This window comes from Sus scrofa, chromosome 13, assembly GCF_000003025.6.
Source record: "Sus scrofa isolate TJ Tabasco breed Duroc chromosome 13, Sscrofa11.1, whole genome shotgun sequence".
NCBI classification, from domain to species: Eukaryota; Metazoa; Chordata; class Mammalia; order Artiodactyla; family Suidae; genus Sus; species Sus scrofa.
Window position 1 is genome coordinate 84593219 of NC_010455.5, and position 17298 is coordinate 84610516.

The 17298-nt window shown below is 34.5% G+C and overlaps 1 protein-coding gene across 2 annotated transcripts in view; it reads right to left on the bottom strand.

Annotated features, from left to right (window-relative positions):
* SLC9A9 (solute carrier family 9 member A9) overlaps positions 1-17298 on the bottom strand; it is a 674266-nt gene that overhangs the window by 630606 nt on the left and 26362 nt on the right. For both annotated transcript variants that reach the window (XM_021071131.1, XM_021071130.1), the window contains exon 3: positions 4014-4085. In XM_021071131.1, the coding sequence (XP_020926790.1) occupies positions 4014-4085 (72 nt within the window). The remainder of the gene's footprint in view (positions 1-4013; positions 4086-17298) is intronic.

Here is a 17298-nt window from a genome sequence, read left to right on the forward strand (position 1 = left end):
TCCTTTTTTAAGATCACAAATATCTGGATATTTTCCAAGACATCTGGAACACCAGCTGACTGACTCGTTTATATTTAGCCAGGTGCATTTTGTAAAACTAGCATTAAAAGTTAAGCATTAGAAGTAAAACCAATAATTTCAGGTAATATCTTTGTACAAAATATTTAACATTGGGCTTTCTTGTTCTTTTATTTATTTATTTATATTTTTTTGCTTTTTTTTTTTTTTTTTTTAGGGCCGCACCCATGGCATATGGAGGTTCCCAGGCCAGGAGTCCAATCGGAGCTATAGCTGCTGGCCTACACCACAGCAATGCCAGATCCAAGCCGCATCTGTGACCTACACCACAGCTCACAGCAATGCCACATCCCTAACCCACTGAGCGAGGCCAGGGATCAAACCCACAACCTCATGGTTCCTAGTCGGATTTGTTTCCACTGTACCACAATGGGAACTCCTTTCTCATTCTTTTGAAATACACCAAGAAATACAAAGACATCTGTAATTCTCTCAGAGATTTTGGAGAATGTAAAGAACATGGCATTGTAATATTTATTTATTATTATTTATTAATTGTTTATAAAATTTTTTTTATTATTTGGTTATGAAATATCTGTAATCTCATTGTCTGAATTGTGGAAGATAATATCTTCCTGATGTTTTTTAAAAAGACTTCACTACTTAAACAATGTATATTTCAGTTACTATATAGAAGAGTATCAGCAAAGTGATATGAGGAGCTTCCCATCTCTAAACAGTTAAATTGAAATAAAACTTGTTCCTCTGACACTTGGTGTCAGTTCTTTTGATGTTGGAATGGCCACTGATTAGAGCCAAATACATTGTCATAAAAGGATCTGAGGCTTTGGAGCCAGACTAGAGTTTGACTTCTGGCCCAAATACCTTCTAGGATTTTTGGCCTAAGTTTCTACTTAATAAAATGGGGATGATATTTTTTTTAATTGGTGATACAGTATATATAGTGTCTGAAAAAGAGTAATAATAACAAAACTATGTTCCTATTTATTGTCTTGCTTACTATGTGCGAGCCCCTTACCTCAGTATGTCGTATACTTTATATCATTAAATCTTCACAAAAACCATAAAAGTAAGTATTGTTATTAACTCTTATTCCGGAATAAGACAATTGAAGTGTTAACTTCCAGTTTACAAATTCTACCCTTAGAAACGCAGCTACCAACCATCTACTGCCTACTGCGTGCTAGAGACTTGGCATTTGTTTTCTCTTAAAGTTTAGAGAGGTTAAATAGTTTGACAAAGTTATACAGGTAATAAAAGGCAGGGCTGAGGTTAGAGCCCAGGAAGAAAACCTCCCCAGGGCCATTGCCATTAACTTTTACTATTCCATCTCAGCAAAAAGTAGCTATTGTTATTACTACAGCTATCATTTTAAAAAAGAACATTAAATCAATACACTAAAAAGATACACCTATGCATGTGTTTGAAAATTGACAAATGTAATGAGAGAATCAAATGATCTTATGTATAACCTTTTGAATTAAGAGCATCTACCTTTGTACTGAACTGCAAAGTAATTATGAGGACAACTTCTGAAAGTCAAAATAGAGCTAAGCACTCCACACCTGGATCCACCTCCCCAGGACAATCGTTCTAGGAACAAAATTTGAAATTTTATATTCTAAAGTTATGTTCACATCTGCATCAGATACCTTAAATAGTGTGTGTTGCTGAAAAGTGACAAAGCCTGCAATTATGTCATCTCAAGCTCTGAGAAAGTAAGGTGCAGTAATGGTTATGAAAGAGCATAGTGCCATATGCACTCCATGTCAGAAAAATCAATTTGAGTTCCTCTGTTCTTGCATCCTCACTGAAGACTGTCAGCCAGAGCGATGTGCAGAAATCTGTAGCTCACTTGACTTTGTCCTTGCTGAAATAGTCACAGACTTATGGGATAAATGGATTAAAACTTCTACCTATATAGACTTTTCATCTCTTGATTTTTTTTTAATCCATCATTGGATTTAGGAATGGCTATTAACATGTTTGCAAAGAAATGGGCTAATATAACCAAGAAAATTCCTGCAAAATTTTGGTTTGTATTACAATATTTTGACAAGTATTAAAGATGTCTTCAGGCAATAAAAGATAGTGTTACAGTAAAATAAAAAAATTTGGACTACTATCAACAAGCCTTTTCTTGAAAATTCTGCAGAAAGCATAGAAACTGGTCCACTTTAGCTGGGGACAGGAAACGTTAGAAATGTGGGAAGCCTTTTCTGTTTTGCCTTTTCATCATTCCATTATTTCCACACTGATAGTGAACCATAATTGATCTTTCTTTGGGTCACCCACTCATTGGAAAATTTCTGAACATATGAGTATGCCTCCAGGTGGTGAAAGATTTTACCATTCATTTGCAAAGGACTGGAACTTTAACAGATCCTTTAAGAAAAAGGTAAAGATGACAGAAATTGATGGAAAGACATAGCATGCTCTTGGATTGGAAGAATCAATGTAGTCAAAATGAGAGTACTACCTAAGACAATCTATAGATTCAACACAATCACTGTCAAATTACCAGTGACATTTTTTACAGAACTAGAACAAAATATTTTAAAATTTTTATGTAAACACAAAAGACCTCAAATAGCCAAAGCAATGTTGAAAAGAAACCATGGAACTGGAGGAACCCAGCTCCCTGACCTCAGAGTATACTACAAAGCTACGGTCATAAAAACAGTACTGGAACAAAAACAGAAATATGGCTCAATGGAACAGGATAGAAAAGCCCATAAATAAACCCAAGCACCTATGGTTAACTAATCTATGGCAAAGGAGACAAGAACATACAGTGGAAGAAAACAGCCTCTTCAATAAATGGTGCTGGGAAAACTGGACAACCACATGGAAGAGAATGAAATTAGAACATTTTCTAACACCATACACAAAAATAAACTCAAAAAGGATTAAAGACCTAAATGTAAGGCCAGATACTATAAAACTCCTAGAGGAAAATATAGGCAGGATGCTCTTTGACATAAATCACAGCAATATCTTATCTGATCCACCTTCTAGGGATAATGGCAATAAAGACAAAAACAAACCAATGGGACTTAATTAAACTCAAAAGCATATGCACAGCAAAGGAAACCATTAAAAAAAAATGAAAGACAACCCACAAAATGGGAGAAAATCGTTGCAAATGACTCAAACACCAAAGGTTTAATCTCCAGAATATACAAACAATTCATACAACTCAACAACAAAAAAACAAACAACCCAATTGAAAAATTGGCAGAAGACCTAAATAGACATTTCTCCAAAGAAGACATACAGTTGGCAAGCAGGCACATGAACAAATGCCCAACATCACTAATTATTAGAGAAATGTAAATCAAAACTACAATGAGGTACCACCTCACACTAGTTTTAGTGGCCATCATTAACAAGTCAACAAACAACAAATGCTGGAAAGAGTGTGGAGAAGAGGGAACTCTCCTTCATTGTTGGTGGGAATGTAAATTGGTAAAACCACTATGGAAAACAGTATGAAAGTACCTCAGAAAACCAAATATAGAGCTACCATATGATCCAGCAATCCCACTCCTGGGCATATACCCAGAAAAAACTTTCCTTGAAAAAGATACATTCACCCACATGTTCATCACAGCACTATTCACAATATCCAAGACACGGAATCAACCTAGATGCCCATCGACAGAGGAATGGATTAGGAAGATGTGGTACATATACACAATGGAATACTATTCAGCCACAACAAGGGCAAAATAATGCCATTTGCAGCAACATGGATGCAACTAGAGACTCTCACACCAAGTGAAGTAAATCAGAAACAGAAAGACAAACACCACATGATATCACTTATATGTGGAGTCTAAAATATAGCACAAATGATCTATCTACAAAACAGAAACAGATCATGGACATGGAGGGCAGACATGTGTTTGTCAGAGGGGCGGTGGGAGACTGGGAACTGATGGGGAGTTTGGGACTGGTGGATGCAGACTTACATTTAGAACGGATGGGTGATGTGGTCTTGCTGTACAAGGCAGGGAACCGTATCCAGTCTCTTGGGTAAGAACCTGACGGAAAATGAAAAAAATGGGAGTGTATGGGTGGATGGGTTACTTTGCTGTACAGCAGAAATTGAAGGAACAGTGCAAATCAACTATACACTAATAAATTTTTTTTAAAAAAGGAAAAAGGCAGTTTCTTTGACACTTATGTCACCAATTATTCAGCTAATTTGTTTCAATCATTTTCTTTTTCCAGACTTAAAATCAAGTATTACTCATTATTACAATTTAATCTTAGTTTTATCTGGTCAGTATAATGAACAGAAAATAGCTAGGGAAAAATAAAGTTCTATAGCTTAAGGGATTCCTGTCTTATACTTCCTAGGGCCATGTGGAGAATTCAAGACATGGCACTTTAAAGTAGCCCCGATTAAGAGATCATGCTGAGAATGTACTTCACATGTCTTAAAAAGAGTCTGAATATTGTTTTTTCTTACTCTATGATACAAGATTTTGTAGTTTGAAGACAGATACTGAAGAATTTAAAGTTCATTTGGAAAATCTATAATGCACAAGAACTCACCTCATTTTTATGATTACTCTATTAATAGCTTAAAAATGCAAAATTAAATTTATTCCTAAGGATAATAGAGTGTTTAATGGTAGCTTTTTATAGCAGAAGATAAAAGAGATTAAATTACCACTTTAACAGTGAATTGTTTTAAATATTTTAATAACATCTGATTTTTACAAGATAAACCTTAACTGTTCCTTCATTAGTAGATTGGGTTGCCACATAAAATACAGGATGCCAGTTAAATTTCAATTTCTGGCAAATAGTAAATACATTTTTTATTGTAAGTTTGTGCCCTACAATATTTCAGACATGGATTACTGAGAAAAGTTCCTTGTTCATCCGAATTTCAGATTTAAATGGGAATCCTGTATTTTTATTTGCTATATCTGGCAACACATTCGGTAAATAGGCCAAGTCCTTTGAATGGTTTTCAAGAGTTCAGTTCTTTCAATACCCTTTACATTCACCCATTCAATCATTCACTCACTTATTAATTCATTTAATTCATTAACAAGTATTTGAATATTTCCTATACTATTGTAAGCACAGGAATAGCTCTGAAAGAACACTTACTTCATAAATCAATGGTTCTCATTCTTGGTTGTCCATTGTAATCAGCTGGGGAACTTTTTAAAACATGTTAATGGAGCCCTACATACAATCCTCAAATTTTCTGAATTACTTGTTCTGGGATCTGGCTTGGTCATTAGTGTTCAATAGTCTCCCCAGGTGATTCTAATGTATGGCCAAGATTGAGAAGCACCACTATAAATGGAGACAAATTATGTTTTCTTGGTCCTTATTTTTGCAATGCCTGCACCAGCCACTGGTGTGCCCATTAATGCTTGTTTCACTCAGCTTATTAACTCTTCATGGAAGCAAACTGTATAAATTTTAACTGAGGTTTTTCCAAAGAAATATAACATCTTTAAGCTAGCATTACACTTTTTTTTTTTTCCTTTTTACGGCCACATCTGTGATATGTGGGCTAGGGGTGGAACTGGAGCTGTGGCTAAAGGCCTACACTGCAAACACAGCAACACTGGATCCAAGCCACGTCTGCTACCTACACCACAGCTTGCAGCAATGCAAGATCCTTAACCCACTGAGCAAGGCCAGGGATGGAACCCACATCCTCACAGAGACAACGTCAGGTTCTTGACCAACTAAGCCACAATGGGAACTATGGCATTATGCATTTTTAAATTAAACTATTTTGCCTCAATTTAAAAACTGTGAATATTTAAATAAATACATTTATACATTCATTCCAAAAATACTTATTTCTGTTTAAGCATTTGGCATTGTACCAGGCAAAGCCATGAAGAAAAAAACTTCCTCTTCTTGTAGGAGGGACAGATGATTAATAAGGAAACAAAAAATAAACACTTCCTATAAAGAAAACCAGAGAGTCAAAGAGAATTAAGTTATAGAAAAGGGTGGCATTTTAGAGCAATGAGGAAAAACTTCTCTGACCAGACACCTAAATGAGGTAAAGAACTGAATCAGCAATGATACCAAGTGAGAGGTAAAAGAAATAGCAAGTAGGAGGGTCCTGATGCCAGAGCAAATTTGGTGTATTTGTAAGAAGAGTTGGAAGAATAGTGTGGCTGGAGCAAAGGCAGGGAGAGAGTTTTATAAGATGAGGCCATACAAGAGTATGCAGTTTCTTAGGCCAAGGTAAAGACAATGGGCCATGTCCTGGGGTTTAGGGCAACATACACAGTCTACTTGACATTGTAAAAATATCATTCTGGCTTCCATATAGAGAGAGACTGGATGGTAGAGTAATGGTCTGGTAGAAGCAGACATTTAGAAGACTACTATAGTAGTTTGGCTAAGAGATGATGACTTAGACTAGGAGAGTAGCAGTAGAGGTGTCAGGAAGTGATCAGGCTTAGGATATATTTTGAAAGTAAACTGAACAGTCCTTGCAGATAGGTTGGATGTACACTGAGAAGGAAAAAGGAAATAAGAATGTTTTGGATTTTAGCCATCTACTAAGATAGGGCTAAAGGGCTGAGAGAAGAGTTCTGGTGGGGCCAAGTTAAATTTGAGGTGTCTAAAGGTCATCCCAGTGGATAGGTCAGATATGTGTATTTGGAGCTCCAAGGAGCAATCAAGACTGCAGATATAAATTAGATCATCACCAGTACATGGAAATGTACTTCCTTTTCTCAGGTTTAGGATGCTGGACTGTTTTTAAACAAACTGGTGTGGTTGTTTCCTTTCAAAGTGAATTACTTTCTCTAGGAGTACACCTATGACCTTCTCAATTATACTGGCACGTGATGACTTCTAAACCTTTACTATAGAAAATGTATATAAAAGGAAACATGCCCCCACAACTTTTTAATATTCCTAGGATGAACACAAGAAGTAACTGTGAAAATTATATTAGATGATTCACAAGACCTTTTTAGACTATAACTAAAAAAATCATCTCATGATGAAGAAAGGATAATTTTCAGCTGTAACTGCACTTTTTCTTAAAATTGGTTTATCACATATTTTAATATTCACATAATCAAGAAGCTTTTTTTTTTTTTGTCCACCCCCATGGCACTTGGAAGTTCCTGAGCCAGGGATCAAACCCACACCACGGCAATGACAATGCTGGAGCCTTAATGCATCAAGCCACAAGAGGACTCCCAGAAGTATTTCCAAAATAAAAGTAAATGATAAATAAAACTTAAATTTTTTATACCATTATATCTTTTAGAATGAGGTTCATACACCTAGCACTATTTTTATAGGTTAAAAGAATTTTAATGTATCAACTAATCTCTACTATGATATTCAGTAGAGAATATTTGGTTTATACTTTTGTTGGAAAGCTGAGTTATAGTAGAAAAAAACAAGATTTTGAGTTTCATATTTGCCATTAAACTGCTTATATAACTGAACACAAATTGTTTAGCTGCCTGGAACCTGAGTCTTCTTATTTGAAAAAAGTTCTATATCTATTTCTAAGGTCTTTTAAGTGAAATAGTGTATGAAAATTTTTTCATAAATAATAAAATTATACATAAAATAAATTGTAAATAAGTCATGGACTATTGTTAACATGCTTTTTCCTATTAGTAAATGTCATATCTAGTACTTAAGAACTCCAGTAGATGGCAATGATGATAACCCCACTATGATAAATTAGTCATAAAGTATTTTAAACTCAAAAATATAAAGTCTAAAACTCTTATCTCTCTTTTTTAAAAAATCTTGTTTCTCTGGTGGTATTAGTTTATTTCTTTTTCTTGAGCTTTTAAGTCACTGAGTTTATCTCTTTTTTCCTTCTATCTTTGATTAAGATAAATGAAGTATTTGAGATGGTAAGATTAAGGAATAACCACTGCCAGATGGAGAAGGAAGAGAATTGTAAAGAATTCAGATAAGGCACAAATAAATTGTAACATAACTCTCTCTTAAAATTTACAATATAAGCAATATATAATTATGTGTTTATAGTAGTGATTATAAATATTGCTAAAAGGTTTTTTTAAGAGAGTTAATTTTAATTAATCACTAAAACACTATTGGTCAACTTTTAGAATATGTAAACAGTTATATTAAAGATCAGTAGGATTCATTCCCATTTCTACTTGTTACCTGAACCTGTGAATCCCGTCTATGGAAGAAACAATTGGGAGTGGCATTACTCACTATTATTCCCAGGGAACCACTAGCAAAAATTTTGCTTCCTGTACCTGTCACCTTACTCTCTGATCCACAAGTCTGAGTTTTAAGGGGAGGAATGCTTCTAACAGGAGACACAGGTAGAACACCATGTAAAGGCACAGAACTGGATTAATGCATCTACAAGCCAAAGTACGCCAGAAATTGCTGCAAACTACCAGATGCTAGGAGGAGGCAAGGACGAATTCCCACTGTATGTTTCAGAGGGAGCAGAGCCCTATAGACACCTGGATTTTGAACTTCTGGCCTCTAGACCTGTGAGATAATGGATTTTTTGGTTTTTTTTTTAAAGAGCTAGTTTGTTGTACTTTGTTATGGCAGCCTTAGAAAAGTGAGACAGCCACTCTTTTAATAAATCCTCTAGAGTCAACAAGGCATAGCACTTGTTTAAAAAGATTTACTATTTTCTAGGAACTATTAGCTAAGGGGCTATGTCTCCTGTCTTTCAGAAGCAGTTAAGGAGGAACAAGATGGTAAATTGAATCAGGTAGTACAATCTTGAAGTTTAAAAAAAAATGTTTATGCTCTCTGCAATAAAACACCTTTTATTTTTTTTTCACTTTAAGAGAACAATAGGTGATTCTAGATGTGGAACAACATTGGCAAGTAGAGTTGGAGAAAAGGAACCAGTTTTATAAGTGCAACAGAGGATGGTTTAACATATAATGATGTACTTTTAGAAAGAGTCTAAAAGACAGGGGATGTCATTTGTGTTGCCCACATTCCCAGAGCAATATTTGATTTGGGTCAAGGAAGTACAGACACTTGAAGTATCTAGGGGAATTTTAAATGATACCATAAGGAAACTTTTAAAGGAATGTAACATCCATCATTTTGTCAACAGTGATTTGGTAAGGGTGAGATTTTAGAGCAATTCAATAGACTCTAAAATCTAAAATGCGGTGTTATTTCACTGCTCAAGACACATTTTAATACATTTATATAACTCAGCACTTTATTACTTCTTACAACCACCAGATAATCTGCAAAAAAAACCCCAAAAAACAAAAAAAACCCCAAAATTATAAATGTCATAGCCAGAAATTCTTTATAACTTCACAAGAAAAAACACAACACTCTGTTTTGTGAGAAAGAAAATCATGGCATCTGGGTTAAAGGAGGGATTCGAAAAGTAGCTCAAGGAGATAGTAAAAGAAAGACATATTCAGTAACAGAGGAGATAAGCAGATGTTAGCAACCAGGTTTTAGTTAAAAGATCATGAAGAGGCAGAAATAAGCTGCTAAAGGAACGAAAAGTCATAACCCTGTGTCAAGAGTTAGTACCCAACATAGAAAAAGAAGTTAAGACAAAGGAACATGCTAGGATGAGATCATTCTGATCAAATGGTTGAATGACCTGAAAATATTAATAATTAGACAAGGCTAACTGTTAATTCAGAACCTTTACATGGTAGAAAGTAGGTGAATGAAAATGGTCTTTATATTGCCCTACCCAGCAATATTTCAACATCATCTTTCCTTTGAAGCTTAAGGATAGCTGATAGTTGGGATTTGAGCAGTTCAAGGCCCCATAACTAAGAAATCCCTAAAGGTGCTACCTTCTGGTGAGGAGGGCCATGTTTCTGGAGGAAAAAGTGTAACCTATCATCTCTTTCTATATATATTTAGAAAATAGCAAATTAGTTCAAACCATCTTCTCTGGCCCTCTCAGATTTTTATGTCAGATCTTTTGTGTTCATAGCTGGCCAAGAAGAAAAGTGAGAAGACTGCATGAAATATTTTATTTTATTATTTTTTGCTTTTTAGGGCCAGATCCGCAGCATATGGAGATTCCCAGGCTAGGGGTCCAATCAGAGCTGTAGCCGCCAGCCTACACCACAGCCACAGCAATGCCAGATCCAAGCCACGTCTGCAACCTACACCACAGGTCATGGCAATGCTGGATCCTAAACCCACTGAGCTAGGCCAGGGATGGAACCCACAACCTCATGGTTACTAGTCGGATTCGTTTCTGCTGAGCCACGATGGGAACTCCTGCATGAAATATTTTATTTTCAAGCCTGGATGTTCCCATCTACCGTATTACTTTGTCCAGCATCTGGTCACAAGGCCATATTCATATTGCATTTTGGGCCAGGGATGCTAATCTTCCTATATGGAAGGAGAAATGGGATTGATAAGCATCTAGCAATTTCTGCAAAAAAAAAAAAAAAAAAAAACAACTGATACATACAAATATCCCCTATTTTGATTTGGTTGGCATTTGCAAGTATGCCAACCAAAATCAATGTCTGTGCCCAGCTATTGATTTTCAAACTTTCTGGATTAGATTGATTTCAGATGAATCTCTTTTACCTATAGTGTACACTTAGGTTTTGCTTTATGATTTGCTCTAAGAGTTTCTTCTTTCACTATGTGAGCTTATTCCATTTAAATTTTTGATCTGATGGATGTTTGTTCTTAGTTTTGTCAGATTGTTTTTTCTTTTAATTTTTTAATGTCTGCTATAAAGTTTTGTTTTTTATTTAGATTTAAGCTTATTTTCTTCCTAATAATTGCAATGGTTTTCTTTTTTAAATTAATATAATTTATCATCTGATTTTTATAGGCATGAAAATTCTGTTTGTTGGCTCTAAACATGTGCAATAATTTGGTTTTGTGTTAAATTCTTAGGATATTCTTCCTTTTCCTGAGGAAAATGTAAATAACATTGCATCATCTTCTAGCAGTGATTGTAACTGGGATAAATTCCTATATAAACTTCTCTCTCTCTCTTTTTTTTCTCCTACTTTTTAGGGTCACACCTGCAGCATATGCAAGTTCCCAGGCTAGGGTTTGAATCAGAGCTACAGCTGCCGGCCTACACCACAGGCACAGCAACCCAAGTTCTAAGACAAGTCTATAACCTACACCACAGTTCACAGCAATGCCAGATCCTTACCCACTAAGAGAGGCCAGGGATCGAACTTGCATCTTCCTGGATACTAGCTGGGTTCATTTCTGGTACATCACAATGGGAACTTGTATATAATTTTCTATTTTTGAAATAAGGTAAATTTTTATGCTATTTCTTGACATTGACTTATTTGTGCAAATGTGTTCTATGACAAGATGTTGTTGAAACTGCTAAGTGGTTTTGCAAAGTATTGTGCTGTTTCACAATCCTACCAGCAATGTATGAGTTTCCATTGTTTCACAGCCTTACCAACTCTCATTTCTAGTTATTTTAATCTTAGCCATGTGAAAGGGTATGTAGTAGAAACTCATTTACATTTCAGTTTGTATTTTTCTGACAACTACTGACAGTGAGGATTCTTTCATGTGTTTATGACTAATTATATCTTTATATATTAATCATACATTTAGTTTTATAGAAAACATAATTATAACACAAATATATATTATGTATGTTATACATGCATAATTGTGTATACATATATATGTTATATAATTTGATAGATACAGCATTTTCTCACAATCCATGGCTTGCCTTTTCATTTTCTTTTTTAAAAAATATAATTGACTTACAATGTTGTGCCAGTTTCTGTTATATAGCAAAGTGACCCAGTCATACATACATATATATATACACATATATATATATTCTTTTTCTCATAATCTCTTCCATCATGTTCTATTCCAAGAGATTGGATATAACTCCCTGTGCTGTACAGTAGGACCTCATTACTTATCTGTTCTAAATGTAAAAGTTTGCATCTTTTCATTTTCTTAATGGTGTGTTTTAAAGAGCACAATTTATCATGGGAAAAGAAAAATAAAGTAGGAGGCATCACTTCCTGAAATCAAGCTATATTACAAAGCTGACATAATTAAAATAGTATAATACTGGGATAAAAACAGACACACTGAGCAATGAAACAGAATCAAGAGCCCAGAAAAAAATCCATGCATATATGGTCAACAAACATTTGACAAGGGAGACAGGAATACACAGTGAAGACAGTCTCTTCAATAAATGGTGCTGGGAAAATTGCATATTTGCATGTGAAAGAATGAAATTAGACCTCTATTTTACACTTCTCACAAAAATTAATTCAAATGGATTAAAAACTTCAATATGAGACAAAAAAAAAAAAAACTCACAAAACTTCAAGAAGAAAACAAGAAAAATATCCCCTTGACATAGATCTTGGCAATAATTTTTTGGATATGACATCTAAAGCAGAAGCGACAAAGTCAAAGACAAACAAGTAGGGTTACATCACTAAAAAGCTTCTGCACAGAAAAAGAAATGAGCAACAAAGTAAAAGGACAACCTATGGAATGGGACAAGGTATTTGTGAGCTGTATATGTGATAAGGGGCTAATATCAAAAAATATATAAACAACTCAATAGCAAAAAAATAGTAATAATCTAATTTAAAATGTGCAAAAGAACTGAACAGACATTTTCCCAAAGAAGATATACAAATGGACAACAGGTACATGAAAAAATGCTGAACATCACTGATCACCAGGAAATGCAATCAAAACCACAAGGAGTTACCACCTCAAACCTGTTAAAATGGCTATCATCAAAAAGATGATAAAAACCACTGGTGAGGATGTAGAGTAGAAGGAACCCCTGACACTGTTGGAGGGATTGTAAATTGGTACAGCCACCATATAAAACAGTATAGAGGTTCCTCAAAAAAATAAAAACTACCAAATGATCTAGCAGTTCCACTTTTGGAAATATATTCAAAGGAAATGAAAACACTAATTCTTAAAGACATATGCACCCTGATGTTCACACAAACATTTTTGATAATAGTTAAGAAATGAAAACAACCAAAGTGTCTGTCAAAGATGAATGGATAAAGTTATGATATGTACATATGTATATATATCATGTCATCATACATAACATGTATATGATGGAATATTATTCTGCTATAAAAAGAAGGAAATCCTGACATTTGTGTCAACATAGATGGATTTTGAGGGCATTATACTAAGTGAAATAAGTCAAATAGACGAAGACAAGCACTGTATGATCTCATTTGCATGTGGAACCAAAACCAAAATCAAAAATCAAATTCATAGTAAAAGAAATTGTGTTTGTGGTTACCAGAGACGGTGGGGGGTATAGCAGAAACATGATAACAGTGGTCAAATTTACAAACTTCCAATTATAAGACAATTAAGTACTAGGGAGGTAACATACAACATGATGACTATACCCTGCTGTATGGTACATTTGAAAGTTGTTGAGAAAGTAAATCCTAAGAATTTTCATCACACCCATGCACACAAAAATTTTTCTCTCTTTTTTTTTGTATCTATATGAGATGATGGAGCTAAACATATTGTGCTAATCATTTCACAAGTATGTTAAGTCAAATCATTATGCTGTACACCTTAAGTGTATCCAGTGCTATATGTCAATTATATCAATAAAATTAGAAAAATAAAATATACTGTTGCAAAATCTAAAAAACAGTAACTCATTTATTAAAGCCACTCCAAAAGGAACCAAGACTATAACTGTGTCAAAACAAAACACACTGTAATACAGATTTACACCTAGAAAAGGGATAATAAAACAATCCTGAGGGTGAAGAACAGAAGGAAAGAAGAGGGGTAGTTATCACCATGAGATCTTTCAGCACTCCTGCAGGTGCTTTAAGCAAGAAAAAACATCAAAGCAGGAAAAACAATTAAGTAAGGGTAAATTGGGTGAACATTGTAAACCAACAGCTAATAGTTAAGAAAAAGCTGGAAAAGAGAAAAAAAAGTAGGAAAGTCAGAATGATAAATTATTTTTTTAAAAGAGTATTGGTAGATTTCAAACTAGTCTTAAAACATAGATCTGCTCTCATACTCTGTCTTAGGATAAAGTGTGGTCTTACTCTGCCAAATAGGGTTTTAAAAGATGCCAAGATTTCCTGGCATTGAGCATTACTTTGGGATGTCAGCCGAGTCAGGATGCTCTCATTGGTGTCTGCAATTTATGTCTAAACAGTTACATCTCAGAACTCACTTGCTCCCTCTCTCAATAACCTTTGAAACCAGTTCCCCAATCACTTTAACTTCTTACCTCATAAAATATATTTTACATATTAAATAATTTATTTAACTATAAAATTTACAAGAGCACTTTTAAAAAGAACAGAAATCTTTATTTTGATAAAATAAATTTACCACTTTTTTATTTCACGATGGGAACTTTTTTTTCAATGCACCCATGTCCCAGGCCAGGATTGAATACTATGCTACTGCTGTGGCAGTGCTGGATCCTTCAGGCTAGGAATGAAACCTTCACCTCTGCAGCTATCCAAGCCACTGCAATCAGATTCTTAACCCATGAACTAACTGCTCATCATGAGAATTTTGGTGTTTTATCCCAAAAACTGTTTTCTACTCCAGTTCTGGGAAGATTTTCTTCTAGGTTTTCTTCCAGAAGTTTTATGTTTCAGTGTTTATGTTTAAGGTTTAAGACCCATTTCAAGTTAAATATCTGCTGCTTATAAAAATTAAATCAATATTGCATTTCTAGAATAAATTTTACTTGCTAATAAAATGTCATTTTTATGCATTGCTGGATTCGATTTATAATATTATGATAAGGATTTTTGCATCTATTTTCTGAGGAATATTTGTCTGTAGTTCTGTTTACTTATAGTCCCTGTCTGGTTTTAGGGTATTAAGATAATTTGGCATCATAAAATGAGTTGCAAGTGTTTCATTATCACTATTTTCAGAAGGACCTTGTATAAGATTAGCGAAGCTTTCCCTTTAATACTTGTTTGAATCTACCAGTCCAACCATGTGGGGCTTGTCTTTTCTTTGTGGGAAGTTTTTAAATAATCAATTTCATTTTTTCAAATAGGAGAGCTATTCATGTTTTCTTTCACCTTCTATGCCAGTTTTGTTAATTTAGTCTTTCAAGAATTTTCAGTTGTATCTAAGTAGCACAGTTTTCAAAAAAACAGGTCCTTATTATTCTTCTAATGCATGTGGGCTCCATAGAGTTTTCTCCTGTTTGATTTTTGTCTTTTTTTGGCAATTTTTGTCTTCTTTCATTTGTGTGTGTGTGTGTGATCAGTCTAGCAACAATTTTATTGATCTTTTCAATGAACTAGCTCTTGGTTCAATTATTATATCATTTATTTTTATTCATTATTCTATTCCTTATTTCATTCTTTTTACTTTTGGGTTTAACTTTTTTTTTAACTTTTTAAAATATAAGCTTAAGATCATTGATTTTTATTTAATATTTAATTTTATTTTTTGCTTTTTAGGGCCACACCCATGGCATATGGAAGTTCCCAGGCTAGGGGTTGAATCAGAGCTACAGCTGCTGGCCTATACCACAGCCACAGCAATGTGGGATTTGAGCCACATCTGTGACCTACCCCACAGCTCATGATAATGCTGGATCCCCAACCCACTGAGCGAGGCCAGGGATCGAATTCTCATCCTCATGATATTAGTTGGATTCGTTTCCACTGTGCCACAATGGGAACTCTAGGTCATTTGATTTTTAAATATTTCCTCTTTTCTAATACTAGCACCATAAATTTCCCTGTAAGAATTACTTTATTTATTTATTTTTTTGCCTGTGGGCCGTACTTGCGGCATACGGACATTCCCGGGCTAGGGGTCAAATTGGAGATACAACTGCTGGCCTTGCCATAGCCACAGCAATCGGAGATCTGAGCCGCGTCTGTGACCTACACAACAGCTCACGGGCAATGCAGGATCCCGGACCCCTTGATCGAGGGCAGAGATCGAACCCACATCCTCAAGGATACTAGTCAGAGTCGTTTCTGCTGTGCCACAACAGAAACTCCAAGAATTACTTTAGTTACACCCTACAAGTTTAGAAGTATTATTTTCATTATAATTTTAAAATAATTCCATTTCATTTAGTTCAGTGTTGTTTTCTAATTTACCATGCTACTCACCAAACCGTGGGTTATATAGAACTGTGTAGTTTAATTCTCAAATATTTAAGTATTTATTTACAGATGATTTTGTTATTATTTTCTAAATTAATTTCATTATGTTCACAGAATACATGCCATATGACTTTGATTATTTTACATTTATTGGAACTTCTTTTATGGCTAAACATATGATGTATCTTGGTGAATATTTCCTGTGCATTCACAAATAAGCTGTGTTCTCAAGGATGCCCACTGTCACCACTTTTATTAAACATAGTATTAGAAGTCCTGGCTATAGAAGTTAGACAAGAGAAAGAAATGAAAGATATCCAAATTGGAAGGGAAGAGGTAAAATTGTCACTATATGCAGATGACATGATACTATATACAGAAAACCCTAAGGACTCCACACAAAAACTCTTAGATCTGAAAAATTCAACAAAGGAACAGCAGGATACAAGATTAACATTCAGAAATTGGTTGCATTTCTGTATACTAACAATGAAATATCAGAAATTTTATTTCTGATTAAAGAGAATGTAAAATAAAAAATAATGGCTTTTAAAATCACAACAAAATAAAATATCTAATAATAAACCTGAGTATAGAGGTGAAAGACTTATACACTGAGAACTATAATACATTAATAAAGGAAATTAAAAAGGATTCAAAGAAATGGAAGGATATCCCATGCTCTTGGATTACAAGAATTAATAGTTAAAATATACATACTATAAAGCAATCTATAGATTTAAGGTGATCCCTATCAAATTACCCATGACATTTTTCACAGAACCAGAACAGATAATCCAAAAATATATATGGAACCATAAAAGACCCAGAATTGCAAAAGCAATCCTCAGGAAAAAGAACAAAGCAGGAGGCATAAATCTCCCAGACTTCAGACAATACTACAAAGCTACAGTAATCAAAACAGTGTAGTACTGGCACAAAACAGACATATAGATCAATGGAACAGAATGGAAAGTCCAGAAATAAAGCCAACAACAATGGTCAATTAATGGTCAACAATGGTCAATTCAACAAAAGAGGCAAAAATATAAAATGGGAAAAAGACAGTCTCTTCAGCAAGTGTTGCTGGTAAAACTGAACTGCCTGTAAATAAATGAAGTTAGAACACACCCTCCTCACACCA